Genomic DNA, 20,726 nt, shown 5'->3' with positions numbered 1-20,726 from the left:
GGGGCTGCCCTTGATTTTTTTTTTTTTTAAGTGATTGACGTTCTTCTGCCCCAAAAGCCAGGCTCAGGGCTCTGTCTGGTGTATCGCGACTAGGAGAGATGTTGCCCTGCGGCGCTGCCGCCGCGTTTCCGTAGCGGGGTAACTCGGTGTCCTGGGTGGTCCCTTCCCGGGGAACACGATGAAAGAGGTGGGAATCAGGAGGCTCCTGGCTGCCAACCTCCTCTGCGCGCTGTCGATTGTCCTGACAGCGGTGGTTCCGTCGTTCTTCCTGGAGGGATTCACGGTGCTGGGAGCGCACCTCACGTGGCTGTGTGTTTGTTCTGTCTGTGTCGGTACCCTTAATGTAATCTTGCACTTAGTCCTTAATCCAAGTCAGTCTCCTAAGAGAAATTCGTTTGCTCAAAAGGTAAGATCTGTTTTTATTCTTAAGTTACTACCAGACAGTACGGAGGGGAACCAAATTCTCTGAAATAATCCAGTGAGAAAGAAAAGAGACACTTTTTGGTGGTGAATTCTCATTGTCCATGAATGAGCTGAGTGTAGCACTTTTTGAAACGAGTTTTTCCAATATTTTCGTTATGTTAAACTATCTGTACATAACCTGTTAGGGTGAGTGAGTCTGTGCATTCCTTATTCCTGTCAATGCATTGCCTTTTGTAGTCCCAACAATTTGCGTGGTGGCAAAATCAGGCAAAATTGGAACGGGCACAGAACTCATTTCATAGTCCAGGCCTTGCTACTCTTCTTGATTAGTGGGTATACCAAAAAGACGTGTCATCACACGCTTCTCGTTTATAGTTGTAAGTTTGTAATGACTTTAAAGGAAGAGAAAATACTTTTTAGAATCTGAGACATAAAAGAGACACTAGCTCATTACAATTCAAACAAAGTTGGGCAATTTAAAAAAGTTATGTGGAAAAATATCGAAACGGCTATGTTTCCTTGAATGATGAAAATTTCATACAGAAAAATCTAAATTTGGGAGACTTTTTTTGTAATTAGAGTTTGCAATAGAGAACATTAAAGGTACAGATCCCAGTGAAGTAAGTTTGAATGGCGTGAATTTGGAGCAGCACACAACTTGCTCAGGAGTCGGGGAATACATCAGAGTTTTGAAGTCAGGTGCATAGTTTTGCACTCCTGACTTGCTGGGTCAGACAAGATGTAGTGCTCTGATGTGGTGATTCTCAAACATTGAAGCGAGCATCCCAGAAAGCAGTATCTTTGTATGCAAAGCTTCTGTGTAGTTTTGCTGACTGAGGAGGATGTGAAATGCACAAAATCGTTATGGAAAACCCGTATTTTAATCATCTGTGATATAAAAATGAAGCATGCTTCATGTTCTAGGTGAGGTTTCATCCTAGACTAGTATAAGGAGTAAATGTAGGAAAAAAAAAAAAGTTAAAGGGAAATTATGGAATTGCATTGGTGACCTGATCAGACCAGACCTAATCAGAACTATTTATCAAGTGTGTATGCTTCTGTATGATATAGTGAGTACCCAGAAACTGTTGTTTAAGTTCACAGAAAGTTATGTGTTTTGAGGATTTGTAGAAAGTCTGGATATTTCCCAAATGTATTTACAATTTAAGATGCCAAGTTCAAAGTGTAATGTTTTGTATTTAATGCCATTTTGATCCATAATGTTGCATATTTTTTTATATTGCATCTTTTCTTGCTTTTAAATATTTTTTCACTTTCTGTTGGAGTTACCTTTTAATGAATGGACATGACAGTCACATGTAAAACAGAAATGTAAAAATATCCAATAAAATTACTTCTGTTTATCCTGTCATTTCTGGTTATAGTTTTTGTATTTTTGCATTATTCTAAAGGAGTGCATAAAAAAAGTATTAAATGGAGTGTGATCATTTTTAATTATTTAAACATATGGAAAACTGTTTTTAAATATGCCACGCTGTTATACGGTGTTGTAGCTGAAATTAAAGAAGCAATTAGAGTACTGTGCTCTTGATAAGATGTAGACTGTGTATATTACTTATGTTCTTCTTTGAAGCATTATTCTGATATTTTATTGCTCTTTTTTAGATATCCAGATTTCTAAAATGCTGTATATACTTTTTCATGTCTTGCATACTGTTTCATGCGATTATTGTTCTTTATGGAGCACCTCTCATAGAGTAAGTCAGAAGACCCTCTCTTTCTCTAAACATTCTAAGGGGCAGTTCTCCTTGCAGATATTGGTATAAGTACTTGTATGTTTTCTGGTACGCTGGAAGTTAAAGGATAAGCTCCTGGCTGGGGGAAGAAGGGTGGCTGCTTGGGTTTTGGTTGGTTGGTTTAATTTAGTTTTGCTGTTGAGGTTTTTGTTTGCTTGTTTTTTTTCTTAGAAGCTAGCTCTTATAATTTTTATTTGGAGAAGTCTTGTTTAAGACAGTTACAAGCAACTTCTTTTACTTTAATATTTATATTAAATATACAGGCACATACATTTTTCAAAGTTTCATTTGGTCATTTTCCCCGTAAGATTCTAAACCATGCATTTTGCATGTCTTTCATCCTTTTGATATTAGTGTTTTAACTTTTAGGAAAGTTTTATAAAAAGAAAAAAAGTAGAAGTGTGAGGCAAGCTGATTTTTTGAGAGATACACAAAGTTACCAACTAATAATAGCATCCTGTAGTTTCACTTCATGGCTACTTTCACAACACCAAACTAGAAAAATAAACGGAATAATTAAGTAAATGTCCAAGTATACTTCAATTTAGAACTAATGCTGTATATGAGGTACACCTGTGGTGTTTTAAAAATGTTACAAGTATTGGGTATTTAAAGTAATTACTGGATTTCACTCTTGAAATAACAGCAGAACTCTCTCCAATTTTCTTTACTATTCTACAAAGTAAGAAGAAAATATTTTATTCTTCTACATGAGATTAAGAAGGCACTTGTGCTTTCACAAGTTGACTTAGAGGTTTTCAGGTTTTTGTTCCTAAATCTTGGAACTCTTAGAAAAATAATAACCTACCTCACTTAATTTTGTCATATTCTTTCTTTGTAGGTCAGTTACTGAGACGTTTTTGTTTGCAGTTCTCCTGTCTACCTTTACTACTTTACAGTGCTTGTGTATTCTGGGACCAAACATACAAGCATGGATACGGGTATTTAGCAAAAATGGGTAAGTGCTAATCTAAAGTTTCTGATTTAAACCCTAATAGAAACAGATTGAATTGATGTAAGCAATATTTCACAGAAATGTCACAGACTATTCTGAGTTGGAAGGATCAAGTCCACCTCTTAAGTGGATGGCCCATACAGGGACTGAATCCACAATCTTGGTGTTATTAGTCCCATGCTCCAACCACCTGAGCTAATATATAATGGAATATTTTGTAAAGAAAAGAAAACTTCCTGAACAATGGGCGTTTTTCGTGTTTGTAATTACAGGCTTGTGAAAAGCTTCTCCGACAAAGAAAATTATTATTTATTTTGAAGACACTGATTTGGAAAACCAGCTTTTCATTTTTGGCGTCCAGACACTAAATCTCACTTTATATGTGTTTGAAGGAAGTGAAGTGTCCAACACACATTTTACTGGACTGCACATTGTGCAGTCCTGTGTGATGGTTGTCAAATAAAGACACTGAGCTGTACAGGGAGAATCTTGCACATGATCCAATAGTACGTTTGCAAAAAAACAACTTTTAAAGCAGGAATAGCAAGCCAAAACAGACACTGTTTTAAACCTGAATATAATGGTGGAAATGATACAGAATATACAGTGGTCTGAAGTATGTAATCTTTACCCATGCTCTTCAAATTTCAAAGGGAGCTTTTTCAGTGTCAGAGTTTTCAAGCATTAATTTTTTTTCAAGAGTATGTTTAAAGTAAAATGAGCCTTTTAACTGCATTTTCATCTCAGTGACATCCATGGCATTAGCACGTATCAAGGATAATATATTTTTCAGAAGTATTCTATCTCTTCTGCCTTTTTTTCATTCAATAAGTAATAGGATTGTTGAAAGACTGGAACACTGAAATATAAAGAGGCTCCATATATGCTTGAGATTTAATAAGATATTAGTATTCATCCCCTTTTAATAGTTCATAAGGGTGAAGTCTCATCTCAAAAGAAAGTGAAAAGTTGTATTATGGTGTTGACCTATGGAGTTGTTTTTGGTTTGCACTCGTGTAGAGGAGGACAAAACTAGACCTTTCACAGTACTTTCAGGTACTGACTTTTGGTTTATCTCAGTTCTCAGCTTACTGAAAAATACATTGAATCCTTATTTGAGTCATTTATTCTTGTTTATTCTCAGTGGACGGGTTGAATAGACTGTAATAAAAGCATGGAGTTGTTTAGCTAAAACCAATCACTGCTGATTCACTTAGTCATCTTTGGAGGTTTTGAAACTGGAAATAATAGTTGAATTGAAGTAACAGATGTTTGACAACATCAGTCTGTCTTTGTGCCAGGTTAGATTTTGAATGCCTGTCAGTTTCTGTCCTGATCTAAATATTAAGTATTATTCAGTACAAGTAGTGCATTGGAAACAATTGTCTTGTTCTGACATTTTTGCTGGGGTGACTTGTGCATACTTCTTACTACTGACCCATGTGACATTAGCTGAGTAAAATGTCTGTTATTTATGATGTTTGTTTACTCAAGCCTTTGAGTGAAAATAAACTACAAAGGAATTATTGTAGCAATTTCTTATGGATTGTAGCAAGCTGCTCTTTTAAAAATAATCCTGTGTTTTTTCATTTGACCTCATGAATGAGTTGGAACTTCTTGTGTCTAGGCACGAGATGAGTGTAGATGTGATATATTAAAAGCTTGTCTCTAACTTAACCACGTGGAGTGAGGTGGGACTGGTTAAATTGAGGAAAAAGGTGGTTAGGTAAGATCAACACAGCTGCTTGCCTAGAAAGTAGAACTTAGAGAATTGAATTGCTCTGGAAGAGCAACCTTGAAAGACTGATTAAGTCCATAGCTTAGTATAAAAAAGGAATGTGTTTTAAAAATGCCTGAATGCAATTTAGACTTAAGTAACCACTGGCATTTATTTTTGTTACTCTTACTTGCCTGTGCAATATTTATAAGATCAAAATGTGCTTGTGCTATTGTCTTTGCAGAAAGACAGAAAAAGACATGTAGAAAAAGAAAGTTTATCTTGATATATCAAGTGTAAACAAGTAACAAGCTACCAAGTACCTAGTGCTGTTGCTCTGGATGGCTTTGTGCTATGTTTAAGGTGGTCTGGTGTGAAAATACTGATGCTCCTAATGGCTTGTCACAGGACTATTCATTAACTTAAATTCAAGTAACTTGTATGCAAATATCATAATGGCTATGGTGTAATGGAGTCAGTCCGACTTAAATATTCCGGGGATGATCTTGCAAAGTGTTTCTTCTTTTCTGTAGACATGCTTAGCTTTTCCTGTTTCTACTTGTAGAACTTGAATGTGAGTCACTAGTAGTAAAATCACTTCCAATAAGGTTACTTACTACAAGATCAGTCTTAAAAGTGCCCTTGTCTGTAGGAGCTGGATTACATGTGCTGTCTGATGATAACATGCAATCTGTGATACTGCAGGCCTGTTATTTGTATTATAACAGTTTGGGTGGTTGGTGGGTTGGAGGGGAGGTGTTGCTTGGGTGGGGTTTTGTTTTGGATACGTGAAACACAGTTGTAGCTCAGACAGAAAATTGCACACCCTCCACATTTTCAAACTGAGTACACTTTGGAAGTGTCCAAAAATGAACAAAATAGATTTTTTTTTTAGTAGATACTTTAAGATATTCAAACAATTTGTTCTTACCCTCACATTTACGTGCAAATAAAATATAGTGAGGAAAGTAAGTCTGTGTATTCTGCATCATAAAACCTTCCACTCTTATTGGGCTGTAAATAGGGCTCTTTTCACTAATTCTGCATTTGGGAAGGGGTGGGGCCATGCCAGCATCTCTGGACACCTTATTCTGACATCTAGTGCTGTGACTGATGTCAGTGTCATGGCACTGATCATATGCAATCATGTGCTGCTGTAAGCAGTTAGAGGGAAGTAAAAGCTACAGAAAGGTTATCAACTTTCCATTGCTGATTTCTGGGGGCACCTTTTGGGGACTGTTTATTTTAAATCACTGGTCTGAGAAATTTTGTTGAAGTTTCTGGTATAAAAGCAATTATAAAATGTCACGTTGATAGGAAATAGATTTTAAATTGGAGATCACAGAAAATGTTATAAACCCATGACTTTAGGGTTCCTTGCAGTTTTCGTTACACCTATTTTATCACTTTGTTTGTGAATGGCATACTCTTACAGGCTTGAAATGTCCTGTGTAAAGGTAGGCATCATCACACATCAGAGGCTGCTTAAAATTTTAGTCCTGCTGCAGCCAAGAATTCCAAATCTTGTCTATGCAGGAGCTGTCTTAGAAAATTATTTTATGTTAGCTAACCTCTTAATTCAAACATTATTTAAAACTACACTTAATGTATCATATTATTTAAAGGGGTTAAATAATTACTCTGTACTTCAAAAGATCTTTCTGACACTGGTGTTCATTTATTATCTTAAATATTGCTAGCTTTGCCTGCAGGGTTATCTTAGTTGTAGTTTATTCATGGTTAAAAAAATTAACCTGTAAAATACAAAGTTTATAAACATTGCTGCAGTTCTTAGCCTCACGAAGAGAAGCTGATGTGAGAAGTTTATGTGGTGGGCTAAAGAATACCTGCAAAAATCCCGATAGGTGCCATTCCATGAAGAAAAGGGAGTAACTGAAGCACTGTTCCTTCAGGATAATGCTGGAGGACAAGCCAGGTTGTCTTTAAATAGGTAGTGTCCCTCCTTGCTGCAGAGTGGTTGAATTAGCAGCTGAAATAGTTGCCAAACTACCAATGGCTGTTTTCCACTTGGGCACTGTGCCTTGCTAATTCTGTTGTTTTGCTTTTGGACTCAGTCTGATATCTCCATATGGTACAGCAGTATCTGGTTAATCTGCTACACACGTAAGTTGTCTTGTAGGGGATAAATGTACCTCGGTCAGTCCTCGGTATGTTCTGCTGGCTCTTTTGCTCCTTTCAGGCTGCAGTGAATGTTCTCTTCCCCATTCTGCCTAACAGTCTCTGCTCAGTTATTCAGCTTCTGACAATAATTCATAATATTTTTCTATGTGCAGATTGCTAAACAGTTTTACATTTACGTCAGGACCTTTGCCTTTAAGAAAAAAATGTCAGGCTGGTAGTACTGTGGAGTGTTGTAAGTTAAAGGGATGGGTTTGTAGAAGAAACAGTTTTGCTCAAAATGTCAACCTTGCACTCTCAGTATTATAGCCTATTAAACATTTATTTTGCAAGCAATGAAGAATGTTTGCTTTACACTTGTGAGCTGTTTGATCAATAGCAAATGCAGCCGTGACTTAGGTGTACTCAGAAGTAAAAAGAAATTTAAGAATCTTCAGAACAAGATGTTCCTGTCATGCAACCTAAACAGCACATGCAAAGTTCAGAGTTTACTATGCACCCAGTCTTTGAGCCTTAAGAATGCACATCTTTTTTTCATCTGTTAGCTAAAGCTAGGTGTGCGTTTATAATCTGAGATGTAGCAAACTTAGGATTCAGATTGCTTACTGTACTGATTTGGAGCAGGGATTTCAGCTGGTTCTCCTGTCTCAGAACTGTGCCCTACTGTGTTCTGAACTTCTGTTGCTCTTGTTTCTTAATTGGCACCAAGCACTCAAATGTTCATGGCCTGAGCAAAGCAAAGCAATCATTTGGTAGGCTGATGGCAGCAAGTGCTCATCTATTAAACAGAAATCCAACTTCTCCAAAACTTTTGAAGTCAGTAGGGGCAGAAGGCTATAAACTGAGAACTGAAGTCATTTAACATCTCATATGATATGATATGATATGTGCTGTGACTGGGAATGCAAGGGTTCTTCAGTGTGCAGTAAATTTCTCCTGCAGCCAGTGTACTTGAACTTGGATGCACTGTTGCTGAAGGGATGCAATGTGCAGGTTGCACTTACTTGCAATGTTTCTTTTCAGTTGATGGAAATTGGCTTTGGAATATTCTCACAGTGGACTTCTATTTTAAATTTCAAATTGTTGTAGTCATCGAATAATATGTCTACACCACAGAGTACTTTGTGACTGTGCTTGTTCTTTTCTGTACAATCCCATACTACCCTTTCACGTCTGCCTCTCCCTGCAGTGCACACAGTGTCATTGAGATATATTTATTTGCTCAGCCAAGCAGTGTTTCAAGCTCAATAGGAGTATGTCTAGGTAAAATAAATTAGCTTTTGCAGTAAACATCTCAAGAAGAAAAAAATAATCTCCTTAATGTGTGGTATAGAAAGATTGTAATTATAGCTAAAAAGTGCAACTTAAATTTTAAATAAAATTTGTGTATCTTAGGAGAAACCTGCATGCTATTTTATCAAATATATGAATTTTTATATCTATTTGTAGTCTCAAAAATCTTGGGAGAAATCAGATCTAACATTCTGACATGGTAACTTCAGCTGCTTTTGAAAACTTGTAATATGCTGTTTTTACAGAGCTATGTCCATCTGGGAAAGCAGTCTACAGATTACTACTGTGTGCAGCATACTTGGAGCTTGGTTTGGAGCATTTCCTATTCCTCTTGATTGGGATCGGCCTTGGCAGGTGTGTATGTGCACCCTTATAATAAATATTAAAAAAATATATTAATGTTGTGGATTTGCATGCTACACAAAATTGCTCTGAAGCTTTACAGGTATATTGGATTTATTCATAAGCTGTCCCTACAGAATTATGACAAACATTTAAAAAGTCATTGGAAGCGTTTGTGCTTACAGTGTAAGGAATTTAAATGCAATATTTTTACCTCTTAATAGGTTTGTGACAGATTTATGAGTGTCTGTTGCATGCAAATTTTATCATGAAATAGATCTCATCCAATAAGGATTTTGATGAAAAGAAGCTAGGCAAGCAGGAGGAGAAATGTGAAGTGATGAGGACGGCTCCAAGTTTGCCTTCAGTCTGGTAGCTTTTATTGTTCATGGGTAGGGAAGGAAAGATACTTTCCTAGTGTTTTAGCTCCCCTCTGTCTTCCATAAAAGCACTTAACAGAATGTATTTTAAATGGATTTGGATAGATTTGTGGAAATGGTGTGGCCAAAGCACTGTACTAAACACTTCTGATTTCAAAGGAAGACAAACATTAACTTTGTAGTTGGACAAGAAAAAAGGTGAAGATGGCATTGCAGATTATATCTTTGTAATTCAAATGTTTGTGTTATTTTCTTAATATGTTTTTTGGCATGGAGAAAGGATTAAATTATACATAATTGACATCTGCAACTGCCATAAAATAATGGCACTAGTAACAATTCTTCCTAGATGTCCTCAGTGGATATGTTCTTTCCTCTGGTTACCAAACTCATACACTCTTAGCTGAGTAGTATCTACCAGGCCTCTTCTTAAGCAGATGGTTTCAAAGGTTTCTTTCAGAAATCAGTGTAACAGCAGCACACTTTCCTCTGTGAGATTGCAGAGATGTTGTGGCTTACAGCTGCAATGGAAATCTGTCTTCCGTAAGTGGCTAACAGCCTGCTTTTATGCCAACAGCCTTTCATTGCACTAGTGTAATTAGACATTAAAATTTGTATTTCAGGAATAATAGAGGAGTAGTTTAATACTTCAAGTAAAAATACCAGGTTTTCTTCCCTAAAAACACTTGGTTTTACTCTTGCAAGATGTTTTGCCATCAATCTGACATAGGTATGTGTTGGCGCTAGTTAATTGTTGACAGACGTGAATGTAACCAAAAAAAAGTCAAGGGATTCATTGAAATGCAATCTTATATCTTCTTGCAAGGTCTTATTCACTTTCCTGTTCTGATGAAAGACAAGCACTTTCTCCTTGCTCAACTAGGATTTTAAAATAGCATGTCACATCTGGCAGGTTTTATTTTATTCCCAAAATCTCAGACTTTGCTGTATATAAAAATTTCACCTTTTATGCACCAATGATATAGGGAAGACTTGGTTACTAAATCAGGGGGCTCTGATTAACAAAAAAAAGACACTAACAGCTAAAGACAGGTTAATTTTTTACTTTTTGTCCATTCCCCCATCTTCGCATAGTGGGAGAGACAAGTTTGGTAATGGTCTGGCAGCTTTTTCTGTTTAAAAACTCTTCCAAGTCAATAAAGGCCAAACATGACTGATGAAAGTTTAGCTCTTAATCTATACTTAGACATCTAAGGAAATATCATCTGACTCCTCAGAACAGCAAAGCACCTGCAGAAACCTCAGATACCCATCTTGTCACTAGCTGTTTTTGGGCACGAATGCTCCCCCAGAGACTTCAAGCAGCAGCTGAAACTGTGTCTACACTTCCCTTTCCCTTCACCATCTCCACCCTCATTTCTGACATACTCCTGATACCAAGGTTAGCAGGGGAGAGTTTCTGACTCTAAAATCCTGCATCAAAGCAGTTTTCTTTTGCCTAGATATAGAGCACTTGCTGCTGTGTTCTTTCCCTTAAGTTCCCCTCATTTTTCCCCATCCTCACTTCTCAGTCTTTCACCTTGTAGAGTTTTAAATAGTGGGGTGGAGAAAGAAATCTTGTGTTCCATCTTGAGTCTGACCTGCTCGATCACTACTTTAATCATCATGTGAGCAGTTTCAAGAGCAGCCATAGAGAAGTTTGCTTATCACTCCTGCAGGCTGCCACTCCAGCAGTCTTTGAAAACTGCAGTTTTAAGTGCTAAGTTTTGAAGATCTGCATCACGAGGGAAGACGAATGAAGTTCTTGTTAAATTTAATGTAGTTTTTAAAAGTCCAATTGTCTCAGCAAGCAACGCAGTGAAGCACCAATATGGTAACAGATCTTCAAGACAGAAACAATCTGAGATACATTATGAATCGCTTTCTCTGGGGAAATGCTGAACTTCCAACCCAGTAAATTCTATGATTCACACAACAGCTGATGTCTTTAGTCTTTCTACCCCCACTGGGTGGTATGGATTCAACAGTCCGGTTACTGCATGTAGTAGCTGCATTGCTGTCTCAGAAATCTTCAGAGCCAAGAGACATTTCTGTTGTTCTTCAGAAGTTGACCAGGCAGTAGCAAAAAGCCCCTTTTTGCAAGACTTCCTTTTGCTACTTGACGTCAGGTGATTACAGAAACTCTAATAGTAAATTCTTGCATGGTAACAATAAAAGAGGAGAGGTGCTTTCTGTGTTGTCTTCAGCCGAAGACAGGGGAAAGAAAAATGATCCTTATAACAAATTCTGCTGTTGTAGATCTGTTTAGTTTGGGAGAATATTTTTAATGCAGATTGCCCATCCCCTGAGCAGTCTGACTTCTGACTTACTGAGCATAAAAGTACCTGTACCTATCATTATACATACACAAACACCTATACATATAAAAATACCTGCAGGAAGTAGTTATTATTTAAATAATAATTTTTAAAATCCCTCCAAAATACAAGGATTGATAGAACTTAATCCAGCTGGGTATGCTTAAGGGAACACCTACAGATTAAGTCCCAGGCAAAGTCTGAAAAAAAATCATGTATATCTTAATGTAGGCTGAAAAGTAATCAAAACCCAGTCAAAACCAAATTACTTCTAGGCATCTGCATGAGTAAAGCATTAAGCTGTCATGCTTCTGACATCAGCTGTTTCTCTTATTAGCCTAAAAGCAGAGAGCTTCAGGATTACAATTTTGCATTTATCCTTCTCCTATCGAAAAAGGGACTCAAATGGAACAGCTTAGTCTTTGGACTCAAGACCAGCTTTTGAGATAAGAACAAGTTTCATTAGTGATGGTTTTCCTTTTTGTGTTTTAGATTTTCTGCTGTAAACTTTTTTTTTTTTTAATTTGTAGTGGAAATGGTTCTGCTTTAAAGCTGAAAATGTGGTTTAAATCTTATTATATGAGCAAGACTAAAGTGGTATTATCATTTTAGAGAGCAGTGTTAAGGCCATTAAGCCTGTTTATTGCAAAATCTCGTTCTGATGTTTGTATTGGTTATGGTGGTATTTGTGGTGTAACATGATGGAAACAGCTGCGTTTTTACTTTTAGCTTCAGACAATTCATTATTGGAGGAGTGTTGTGGACAGGGTGAAATTGGTTCTACAAGAACTGGATGGATCAGCAATAATTGAGAAATACCACATGACAAAGCAAACCAAACGGTTTGCTGCTGCTGCCCTTGTGCTCTGTAGCCCTAAAATGCCAAAAGTTGTCCAAAGCATATAATATCCAGCAGGTACAGAAATGTGCTGTGATTTTGGGATGAAAAGTGCTATTGCTATTGATTTGGCTCTGTTAGAACAAAAAGTTAAGTACTGTGTCTTGAATTGGTATATTTTTTTCACTTAATCAGGATTTAGCACTTGATCAAATCTAGTGTCTACACTTTAAACCAATTATTTAAAACTCAACTTTTACATTAACGTAGTCCAGCTCAGAAAGTGGAGTATGTAAAGCCACTTCTGTTAAGTCTGTTTTGTTCATAGAAATGGCTTCAAATGAAAGTGGCCTGGTCAACAATGGTCTTGATGACCTCTTGGCAAACAAGAGGTTGAAGGGAGTACTGAGAATGTGGGCATTTCAACAGAGTATTGAATAAAGCTGATTGCACTGTTCTGTAAGGCAGCGTTGTCTGAATTGCCACAGATATATGTTACAGTTCTTCTGCTGTCACTTTGTGTCCTTCAAAGAAAAAGCAACATTTTTCACTACCCTGTTTCCCTGTCCTTGGCGGGCTGTATTAGGACTAGCATCTTTTCCTGTAATCTTAATAGAAGAACCAAAAAATTCTGTGGTAGTCATTCCTTTACGTTATGGTTGAGACATATCAGTGGAAGCTGAGAAGTCTGTTGTACTATTACCTTTATCTTACCTGATCAGTGCCTTCTGTGTCTTTCACTAGAATTTCTTTCTACTTCCAAGTACTTGAGAGTTCTGTGGAGTAAACCTGATGATGAATTCCATACTAAGAGTTCCAATTCATGCGCTAATGGCTAAAACCCAAAATACTACTTCATGCTGAGTCATGCATAAACCAAAGAAAACATATTGGTTCTTTGCACATACCTCTTGTGACATGTAACAAAACCAAGATAAATACAGATGTCTCAGAAAATCTTCACTTTATTTTTCCATGTTTATCTTTGAAAAATAATGCATACAGGGGATATTCAGATTAGTGGGCCTGTCTACATTTAGAAGTACTAATGTAAAATGCCTTTTTTTTTTTTTTTTAGCGTACAACAACTTTTATGCTAAGTAAATATTACTTATTAGGAACAGAATATTGTTTTGGAAATAACACCAGTTATCTGAATAATGTTTCAGAATGGACATGAAAAATATATTAAGCATTTCTGATAGAAGTATAAAATATATTGCTAAAAGCCAGTTGATATCCTGATGATTCATTGGTTTTTATTATTCTGTTGTTTTCTTAAAGCAACTTTTCAACATAATCTGGCCATGCATATTGCTCCTCTGCTAGTTTTAAGAAAAATTTATTTTGCAACTGCGGAACAGTTGGTCACAGAGGCCTAGTCTATGGTTGTTCCTGGTTACAGGCCTGCAGAATTCAGCCTATCTCAGACTGAAGAGAATTGCTTTACAGGAATGCAAATTAGTCCTCCAGTAGTCACATTTCTGTGTTAAATAAAAAAACAACAACTTCTCAAGACTTACTCTGCCAGACATGTTTCAGTTAGACTGGGAGAATAATTTTGCCTATTTTTTTTAAACAATTTTTGAAATAGTTTGCAACACCTAATTGTGATCATTTAAATAAGGCTATTCTAGACAGTGTTGAAAAGTTTTTTGAAGAGTCGTACATCTCTCTCTAATGCCCGCTGATGCACAGGAGATATGTAAGGGTTACAGTTAGTTTGGACAGTTCTAGAAAAGAAGTAGAAAATAACTTCCCTTGTTGCAGTTGCTCAGTTTTTTCATATTGCCTATTTTAAGTGGATAGTGTACTTTTAATAACTACATGTGATAAGGATCCTGGCTTCATGTGTCACCTGAGGATTGGAACCTTAAAGGACACCACTACAGAAACAGAAGGGAGCTGTTTAGGTGTTACTAGATGTGTCCTTTCTCTACTCAGCCTGAGGTAACTCAGTTGCAGAACAAGATGGTATAGTTAAAGACCAAAACTTTTATCAGCACGCTCTGTATGTGGTGGAACTGGTATTCAAACGTGGCATTCATCATTGACAGCTGGATTTTGCACATTGTGGAGTTGCTGGGTTTATTGCATGTTTTGATATCAGACCTTTAAAACATATTTCTGTGTTTGTTGTATGCATGCCCACCCATCCGTTTTTTGTAGCAAATAATTTTTATCTGCAGTACCTGTTACTAACGATAAAAACTGACTTTGAAACAATGACTTCTGCCTACAGTGTTATCATTGGGTAGAAGTAAAATTGCTATATTCCCACTTTATACGGGATACTGCAAACGTAGTAGCGCTGACATAAATCACTAGAGCTGACTGGCTGACATGTAATTTAGCCAATATGACTGTAAATATTAGCCTTGGATACCTCTCAGACATTTGTACTCTGAAAAATAGTCTCGAGAATCTTGGGTACAGTTCTTGGTGCTTACTCAAGTAAGCTGAAATAGGACTATAAACTTTCACACTACTTTGGTTCTTCTTAACACAGCTCTGAGAGTTTTCTTCTTGTGTTTCTTTTTGGATTTACTACCTACTGGGAAAGTTGTGTTGTAAAAGAAGTTGCTTAATGTGAAAAGAAGGGATAATATGCAGTTGGAGTTGTTTTAAACAGAGGTAGAAGCTTGTTCCACTTTAGTGTGGTTATCATTGTTTATTTAATAATGTGTTTTCTCAATGTAAACCTTAATGGTGAGATCAAAGGCAGTTATGCTTGCTATAACTTTAGAACACAAATCCACGAAACCAACTTATAGTTACAAATGCCAGCCTGAAAAAAACCTCACACTTTCTTCTCAGTGTGTGCTTGTCAACACACACATTCTGCACAATGTGATAAGACACTTTTAGTTAACATGTGCATGCAACCAAAATAGATTAAAGGCATGTACTGATTTAAGACAGCACAGACTAAACAATCAGGAATTTAAGGCATGTTAGAAACAGGGAAGGAAAGTAATTGTGCTCATTTATTCAGTTTTAAAATGAAACAAAAATTATTACATAGCTTTCTAAATGACAGTCAGAAATGAGTCTTTTGAAACAGTAAGCATACAAAAAAATCGAGTTTAGGAATATGAGAAAAGCACTCAAGTTTACTAAAAAGAAAAGTAAGTACAGTAGATTGCCCCACTGTATTTGCATATGTATAATGAAAGTTCCAGCAGTCAGCTGCTTACTTTATACTATCTTTAAAAACTTTATTAGGGTGTTGTTCCTCTGGTCTACAAGAATCTGGCTTTTATGTCCTTATCTGTGTAATTCCCCTTGCATGGGATGCACGTTACAGACTTGTAATAGATGACAAAACTGTCATGCAGTCAGAATTCTGGCTTTAACTTGCTACATGCATAGTGCAGCAGAGCTAGATACCTTGCTGGGATCTGCAACATGCTCTGCTTTCCATGTAATATGCTAAGCATTCTCACATCATAGAATCTTAGGTGTTCTAAGGAGCACTGAGGAAACTAGCTCGTTTGTGTCCTGAAGGGTTGGTAATTCCTACTTTGAGTCCTTATTCTTAAAATGAGTTCTAATATATACTAAAAGCCTTGCAGTTCTGCAGTGTCTATTTAGCCAGCCTAAAGAAAACACTCTGAAGTCCTAACACTGCTGCCAGATGAAAAGGCAAAAAGAAAATTTAAACAAATAGCAGAAGTCAAAATCATTTTGCATTAACTCTCATGCTCTGTCCCTTAAAATGCATTTTTTGTTCTTGTTAAGATTTGGTTTTGCCAAGCTGCTGTTCAGATTCCTAGTAATCATTACAGATTGTTAAAATTGTCCTTTTCATCATGCATTTGATACTTAAACTGACTTTTCTTGTATTAGGCTGTGAGAATGGTAGATGATGCTTCCCAGCTGCTGGGACAGACAAGGCATTTCATGACAGTTTCATGAAAAATATTCTGTCCTGTCTCTTGCAACCCCCACACCCCCCACACTTTTCTCTCCAAATCAGCCTTCCTCCCCCTCAAAAAAAGTGCAGCTAGGTCATGTTGCCTAAAATTCCCCTGCTGCTGACCCCGCCTAGACATGGCATCAGTACTGGGGTAGGATATGCCAGCTTCCTCAAGGCAGAAGGGAGCATGAAATAGGAGAAATTGAGCTGAAGAGTTCTCAGGGGATGAGGGGGTGTATTACAAGTTGGATACTTTAAACAAGCAGCGTGGAATCTCTTGGAGCATGCACACAGGTATTAGCTGCTTAGATTTCTATCACTTACAGGCAGTTCATACCAAGTCAGGGAAGTTAAATCAAGTTTGAGATAATATGAAAGACAGGGCAAAAGCAGACCGATCTAGTAAGTCAAAGTCATTTAAAAAGGTCCAGCAGAAAGTGATTGGGTCTCAAAAAATGAGGCCAGCAGCTAATACAAAATAAAGCAACCCACTTTCATAGAAAAAAGCAACCCACTTTCATAGGCAGACAAAAAGCATGTGCAAGGGCTGTTATTTTAGTGCAGCTAATGTGCTCAAGAGCCGTATCTTCATCTGTCTTTGATAACTTGGTGCTTTAGATATATCCATGGGTGCCTCTGGCTATATGTAGCCTGAAGGCCAGCAGTCAAGAATAAAAGGTGCAAAACTGGTATTATTACCTGTTTGTTAGGGTCTTTAGGACATGAGAAAATAGCATGAGGACAGCAATGCTCTTAAGTCCAGGCTTTTAATTCAAAAGGACAATCAGACTGGCTTCAGAACTACTTTGGGCCATCTGAGCAACAGACTGAGAACAAGTACCTGGCCCAGTACCCTTCTCTTCTATGCCACTAAAAGGGATGAGGTGGTGGTTTTTTAATGTGTCTTATTCTTAGACAGGGAGATGGAGTGTTTTATGGTTTCTTCTCTTTGTCCTGTCTTTGCCACCTACCATTGGTGAGGGTTCAGAGGTCAGAGACTCACATGTTAAGTGAGACAGACTGAAACTTCTATAAGGTAACTATGACTTTTAAAAAGCAAAGAAAAAATTGAATGTCTTAGAAGAAAGACAGAGGCATAATTAATATTAAAAATTACATAACTTTTGAAAAATCATCTCCCAAGTTGCAGTTCAGTCAGGTAAAAGAAGCTGCTACAACAATTCATCAGAGATTCTTTTAATCGTACCAATAATCACCCACTATACACAAAATACCAAAATATACAGGGTCAATGAGTCATCAGGGATATGACTTTTTACTTAAGGGAACATGATCAGTTCAGAGTCCATCATCTACCTATACTTCTGAAAAGCAAACAGGCAACAACAAATTCACCTAATGTAGGTAAAAATTTAATGAAGGATCATTGATCACTTAGAGAATTTGATTTAAAAAGACCACCAAGTTAAGAAGCCTCTATCCATAGTTCTGTAGATTATCAGAGTGGTATTTGACTTCATCAGTGGATAAGTAAGTATGACTCGTGTTCCAACTGAATGTTACTGAGTGAGCAGCTGGGGTTGCAGGGACTTTGCTTCATCCTTTAGATGTGTGTAATATGCAAAATGCTAGAAATAATTACATTTCATTTAGAAGTTGAAAAGATCCACTTGAAGTGGAAGTTTAAGCAAGGCCACAAACTTATGTGAGTTTCAAATATACATAGTATCTTACCATGCCACAGCATCCCAAGGCTTTTTATAGATGATCTACAATACACAATACCACTGTTAAATGAATGAAAACAAGCAAATCTTTGGTTTGAGAGGCAACAGCCGAAATACTCAGCAACAAAAACAAGTAGCAGAGACAGAATGTCTGAAAATGGAAGAATGAAACAAGGTCAGTAAAGAGTACCTAAGGCACCTTGTTTAATAGTCATCTTTGCTACACTCCTTAAGACCTCCAAATAACATATAAAACTGTAAATGCTAAGGAATGTGAAGATGAAACAGCTGAGGATACTGAAGATCAAAGAGCAGAGGACAAAATACATTACTCTTATTCATAGTTAAAATTCCTATGATCAAAAGTTATCAATAAATATATTCTTTTACATGATATTGAAGTAAAGAGAAGAATCAGAGCTAGGAAAATGAATGAATGGAGGAACCAATAGCCTTAAGAGTAACTTCATTTGATATTCATGAATTGCAAGTCAAAGTGAAGTAGAAAAGAAGGCTGGACTCGGAGATTGGGATATTTTCTCTAATGTCTAGTGCATTTCTCAGTCTCAAGTACTACAGAAGGGGGAAAATATCCCCCTTAATTTAAAAAAATAAAAGAATGGGAGAGTCCAGTCTGTTCTTGCTTCAGGAATATGCACTGTACAGCAGGAATTTCAAAACTGTCCTTACAAAAAAAAAAAAAAAAAGTATGCAAAGGAGAATTTTGAAGAGGGATGGGAGTTCGTTTATTCTACAATAAATATTTTTAATCAGCTACTTAGTTGAGACTTTCATCAGATGCAGTATGACGTGGACTAGTAACATAAGCTAGATCTGAGGGCAGACTGGTTAAGTCTTGGTTTGGCCGCTCCTCCCTGCAAATCAATACCAATAAAAAAAGGGCAGGGCAGAATTCCATTACTACTCTGCCTCAGTACAAGATGGTTTGTGAAAGTGAGTCAGCTTTATTGAATCAGCTCCCTGTTCTTATACTAGAAAATAGGACTTATAATTAAAGCTCTTTTTTAACATAACCAGTTTACTACATGTTTGCTGAACTGAGTGCAGGATGCTCAGTTTCCAAATTGAGAGCCAGAGAGAAATTCATCAAGAAAAAAAGCCTCAACAAACCTCTATATACCATCTCAGTCTCTGCCCTTGTCTGAATACTAGTTCATTTATACACACCTCTAAAAGTTTCAAATCACCATGAGAGATGTAGGTTTCCAAATGTATGCAGCAGAAAAGGAAGTTAGTTAGTTGAACACTTCAGGGGATATAAATACTTCTAAAGTTTTTTTTTTCCCCACAGAATTTTGGGACTATCAAACTAAGTCTGCAAGAGCCAGAAGCCTTCTTACATTTTAATGCATCTTAATTAAAAACTGTACAACAGCATTTAGTGTTCATGAAGATGATTGTTAAGCTTTTGGCATTTTTAGGAAAGCACATCAAGCTTTAAAGTAGAATAAGACTACTGTCTTTCAGTACCTAGATTTTGTGCTCACGAAGTACAAAAAAAACCACAGACATTTTCACCACTGTCTGCTTTTACCTTGTGTTCTCCCCTCAGGTATGGCCCATTTCCTGTTCCCTCGGAGCTACCTTTGGCTATATGGCTGGTCTGATTATTGCACCTCTGTGGATACACTGGAACCGGAAGCAGCTTACATACAAAAGCAGATAACTGGAGCAAAGAGAGACAAGGTATTTCTTTGTGCAGATTCCATACAGACTGTGCAAAAGTTGTTTTTTTTAAGATAGATATATATGTATATATATAGTCAAAGCAGAAGACTGTCCAAATTCAGTTTGAGTATTTCAGGCCAAGCATCTCCACTCATTAAAATCACATAGATGCCATTTCAGCATGGTGCAGTTTTTGCTTCCTCTAGACTATGTAACCCTGAGAGATTGTACCTTCCAGTCTGAATAAAATATTTGTAGCAGGTGTGGTGGCCTTCTTATTACAAGTTCGATGAATTTGATTTTATTCCTCTGGATTTCACTGGTTGTAGAAGGCAGAATTGTAGGTTCAGCTTTCAAACCTGTAACCAGTTTGCTGTGTACTTAATGCATTGTATTTAAAATCAGTAGAATTTCACAGTAAGCCTGGCCATTGTCAAATGTTTCTCACGTGATCAAACAGCAGTTTATGCATCTTGAGCCTATTCTCTTCTTCACTGTGTGTTTCTTTGGAGTTAGAATGGCTATAATAGCTTCATCAAAAACGGTCTTCAGTCCTTTCTGTGTTAAAGCTGAACATTCCACATAGCAGTAGGCTCCTATCTGTCAAGAAAATAAGTTAATTCAATAGCAATATATCTCAGCTGTTCACTTCCATCTGTGCACTTCTGCTTCCCCCCCCCACCATGGTGACATTACAATATTTGGCTGCAATCTAGAAAAATTATTTGCATAACTGATGTGCATTGCCCATAGGAGAAAATAAGATTTGTCTTTTGCCTGAAGATCTAGAAGGTATTTAAGTTGGTTGGTTTATAAAGGAAACATATTAAATAAGCTCTTTTGGCAGTGGGGTCCTAAGGTATGTTTGAAAATTAAACAGCAAAAAAGAATTACATGACCAATTTGTGTTTCAAAAATAAGACTCTCTAAGTAGGTGTCCTGATAGGCATTAACATAGTAGTTAAAATGGTAGTATAATATTCTCAAATAATTTTTAAAAGATGCTTTTAACATTTTGCTTGAGCAGAAGAGGTCCCTTCTAACCTCAAACCAATCTGCGATTTTAATTATCTTATGTAGCTTTTACAGGTGTCTGTGCAGAAAATCAGAACTATTACTAACAGGGAAGTGCAATTACACAGGTCTGCTTGTTACCTCTATTCAGCAATATAAGTAAATATTGTCAGCTGGTAACCAGTCGCAAGATTTCATACATGGACTGGTAAAAGAAATGGGCAAAGTGGTAAAAGGAGTCAAGTGGAAATAGA

General features: G+C 36.9%; 2 protein-coding genes across 4 annotated transcripts in view; one reads left to right on the top strand and one right to left on the bottom strand.

Annotated features, from left to right (window-relative positions):
* The first annotated feature begins 39 nt into the window (after positions 1 to 39).
* PIGF (phosphatidylinositol glycan anchor biosynthesis class F) lies at positions 40 to 19,720 on the top strand. The gene is made up of 5 exons (XM_050314949.1): positions 40 to 406; positions 2,050 to 2,141; positions 3,022 to 3,138; positions 8,530 to 8,638; positions 19,343 to 19,720. Exons 1-5 carry the CDS (start codon positions 179 to 181, stop codon positions 19,454 to 19,456), a joined length of 660 nt encoding a protein of 219 aa, XP_050170906.1. The 5' UTR covers positions 40 to 178; the 3' UTR covers positions 19,457 to 19,720.
* RHOQ (ras homolog family member Q) overlaps positions 15,132 to 20,726 on the bottom strand; it is a 22,182-nt gene continuing 16,587 nt past the window's right edge. For 2 of the 3 annotated variants that reach the window (XM_050314952.1, XM_050314950.1), the window contains exon 5: positions 15,132 to 20,058. In XM_050314952.1, the coding sequence (XP_050170909.1) occupies positions 19,903 to 20,058 (156 nt within the window). In that variant the 3' untranslated portion in view covers positions 15,132 to 19,902. The remainder of the gene's footprint in view (positions 20,059 to 20,726) is intronic. The other variant, XM_050314953.1, reaches the window with a different exon arrangement.

This window comes from Myiozetetes cayanensis, unplaced genomic scaffold, assembly GCF_022539395.1.
Source record: "Myiozetetes cayanensis isolate MyiCay16 unplaced genomic scaffold, myiCay2020 scf2-11, whole genome shotgun sequence".
Taxonomy (NCBI): Eukaryota; Metazoa; Chordata; class Aves; order Passeriformes; family Tyrannidae; genus Myiozetetes; species Myiozetetes cayanensis.
Note: the sequence above shows the minus strand (reverse complement) of the source record. Positions and strands in the feature narration are given on the sequence as shown.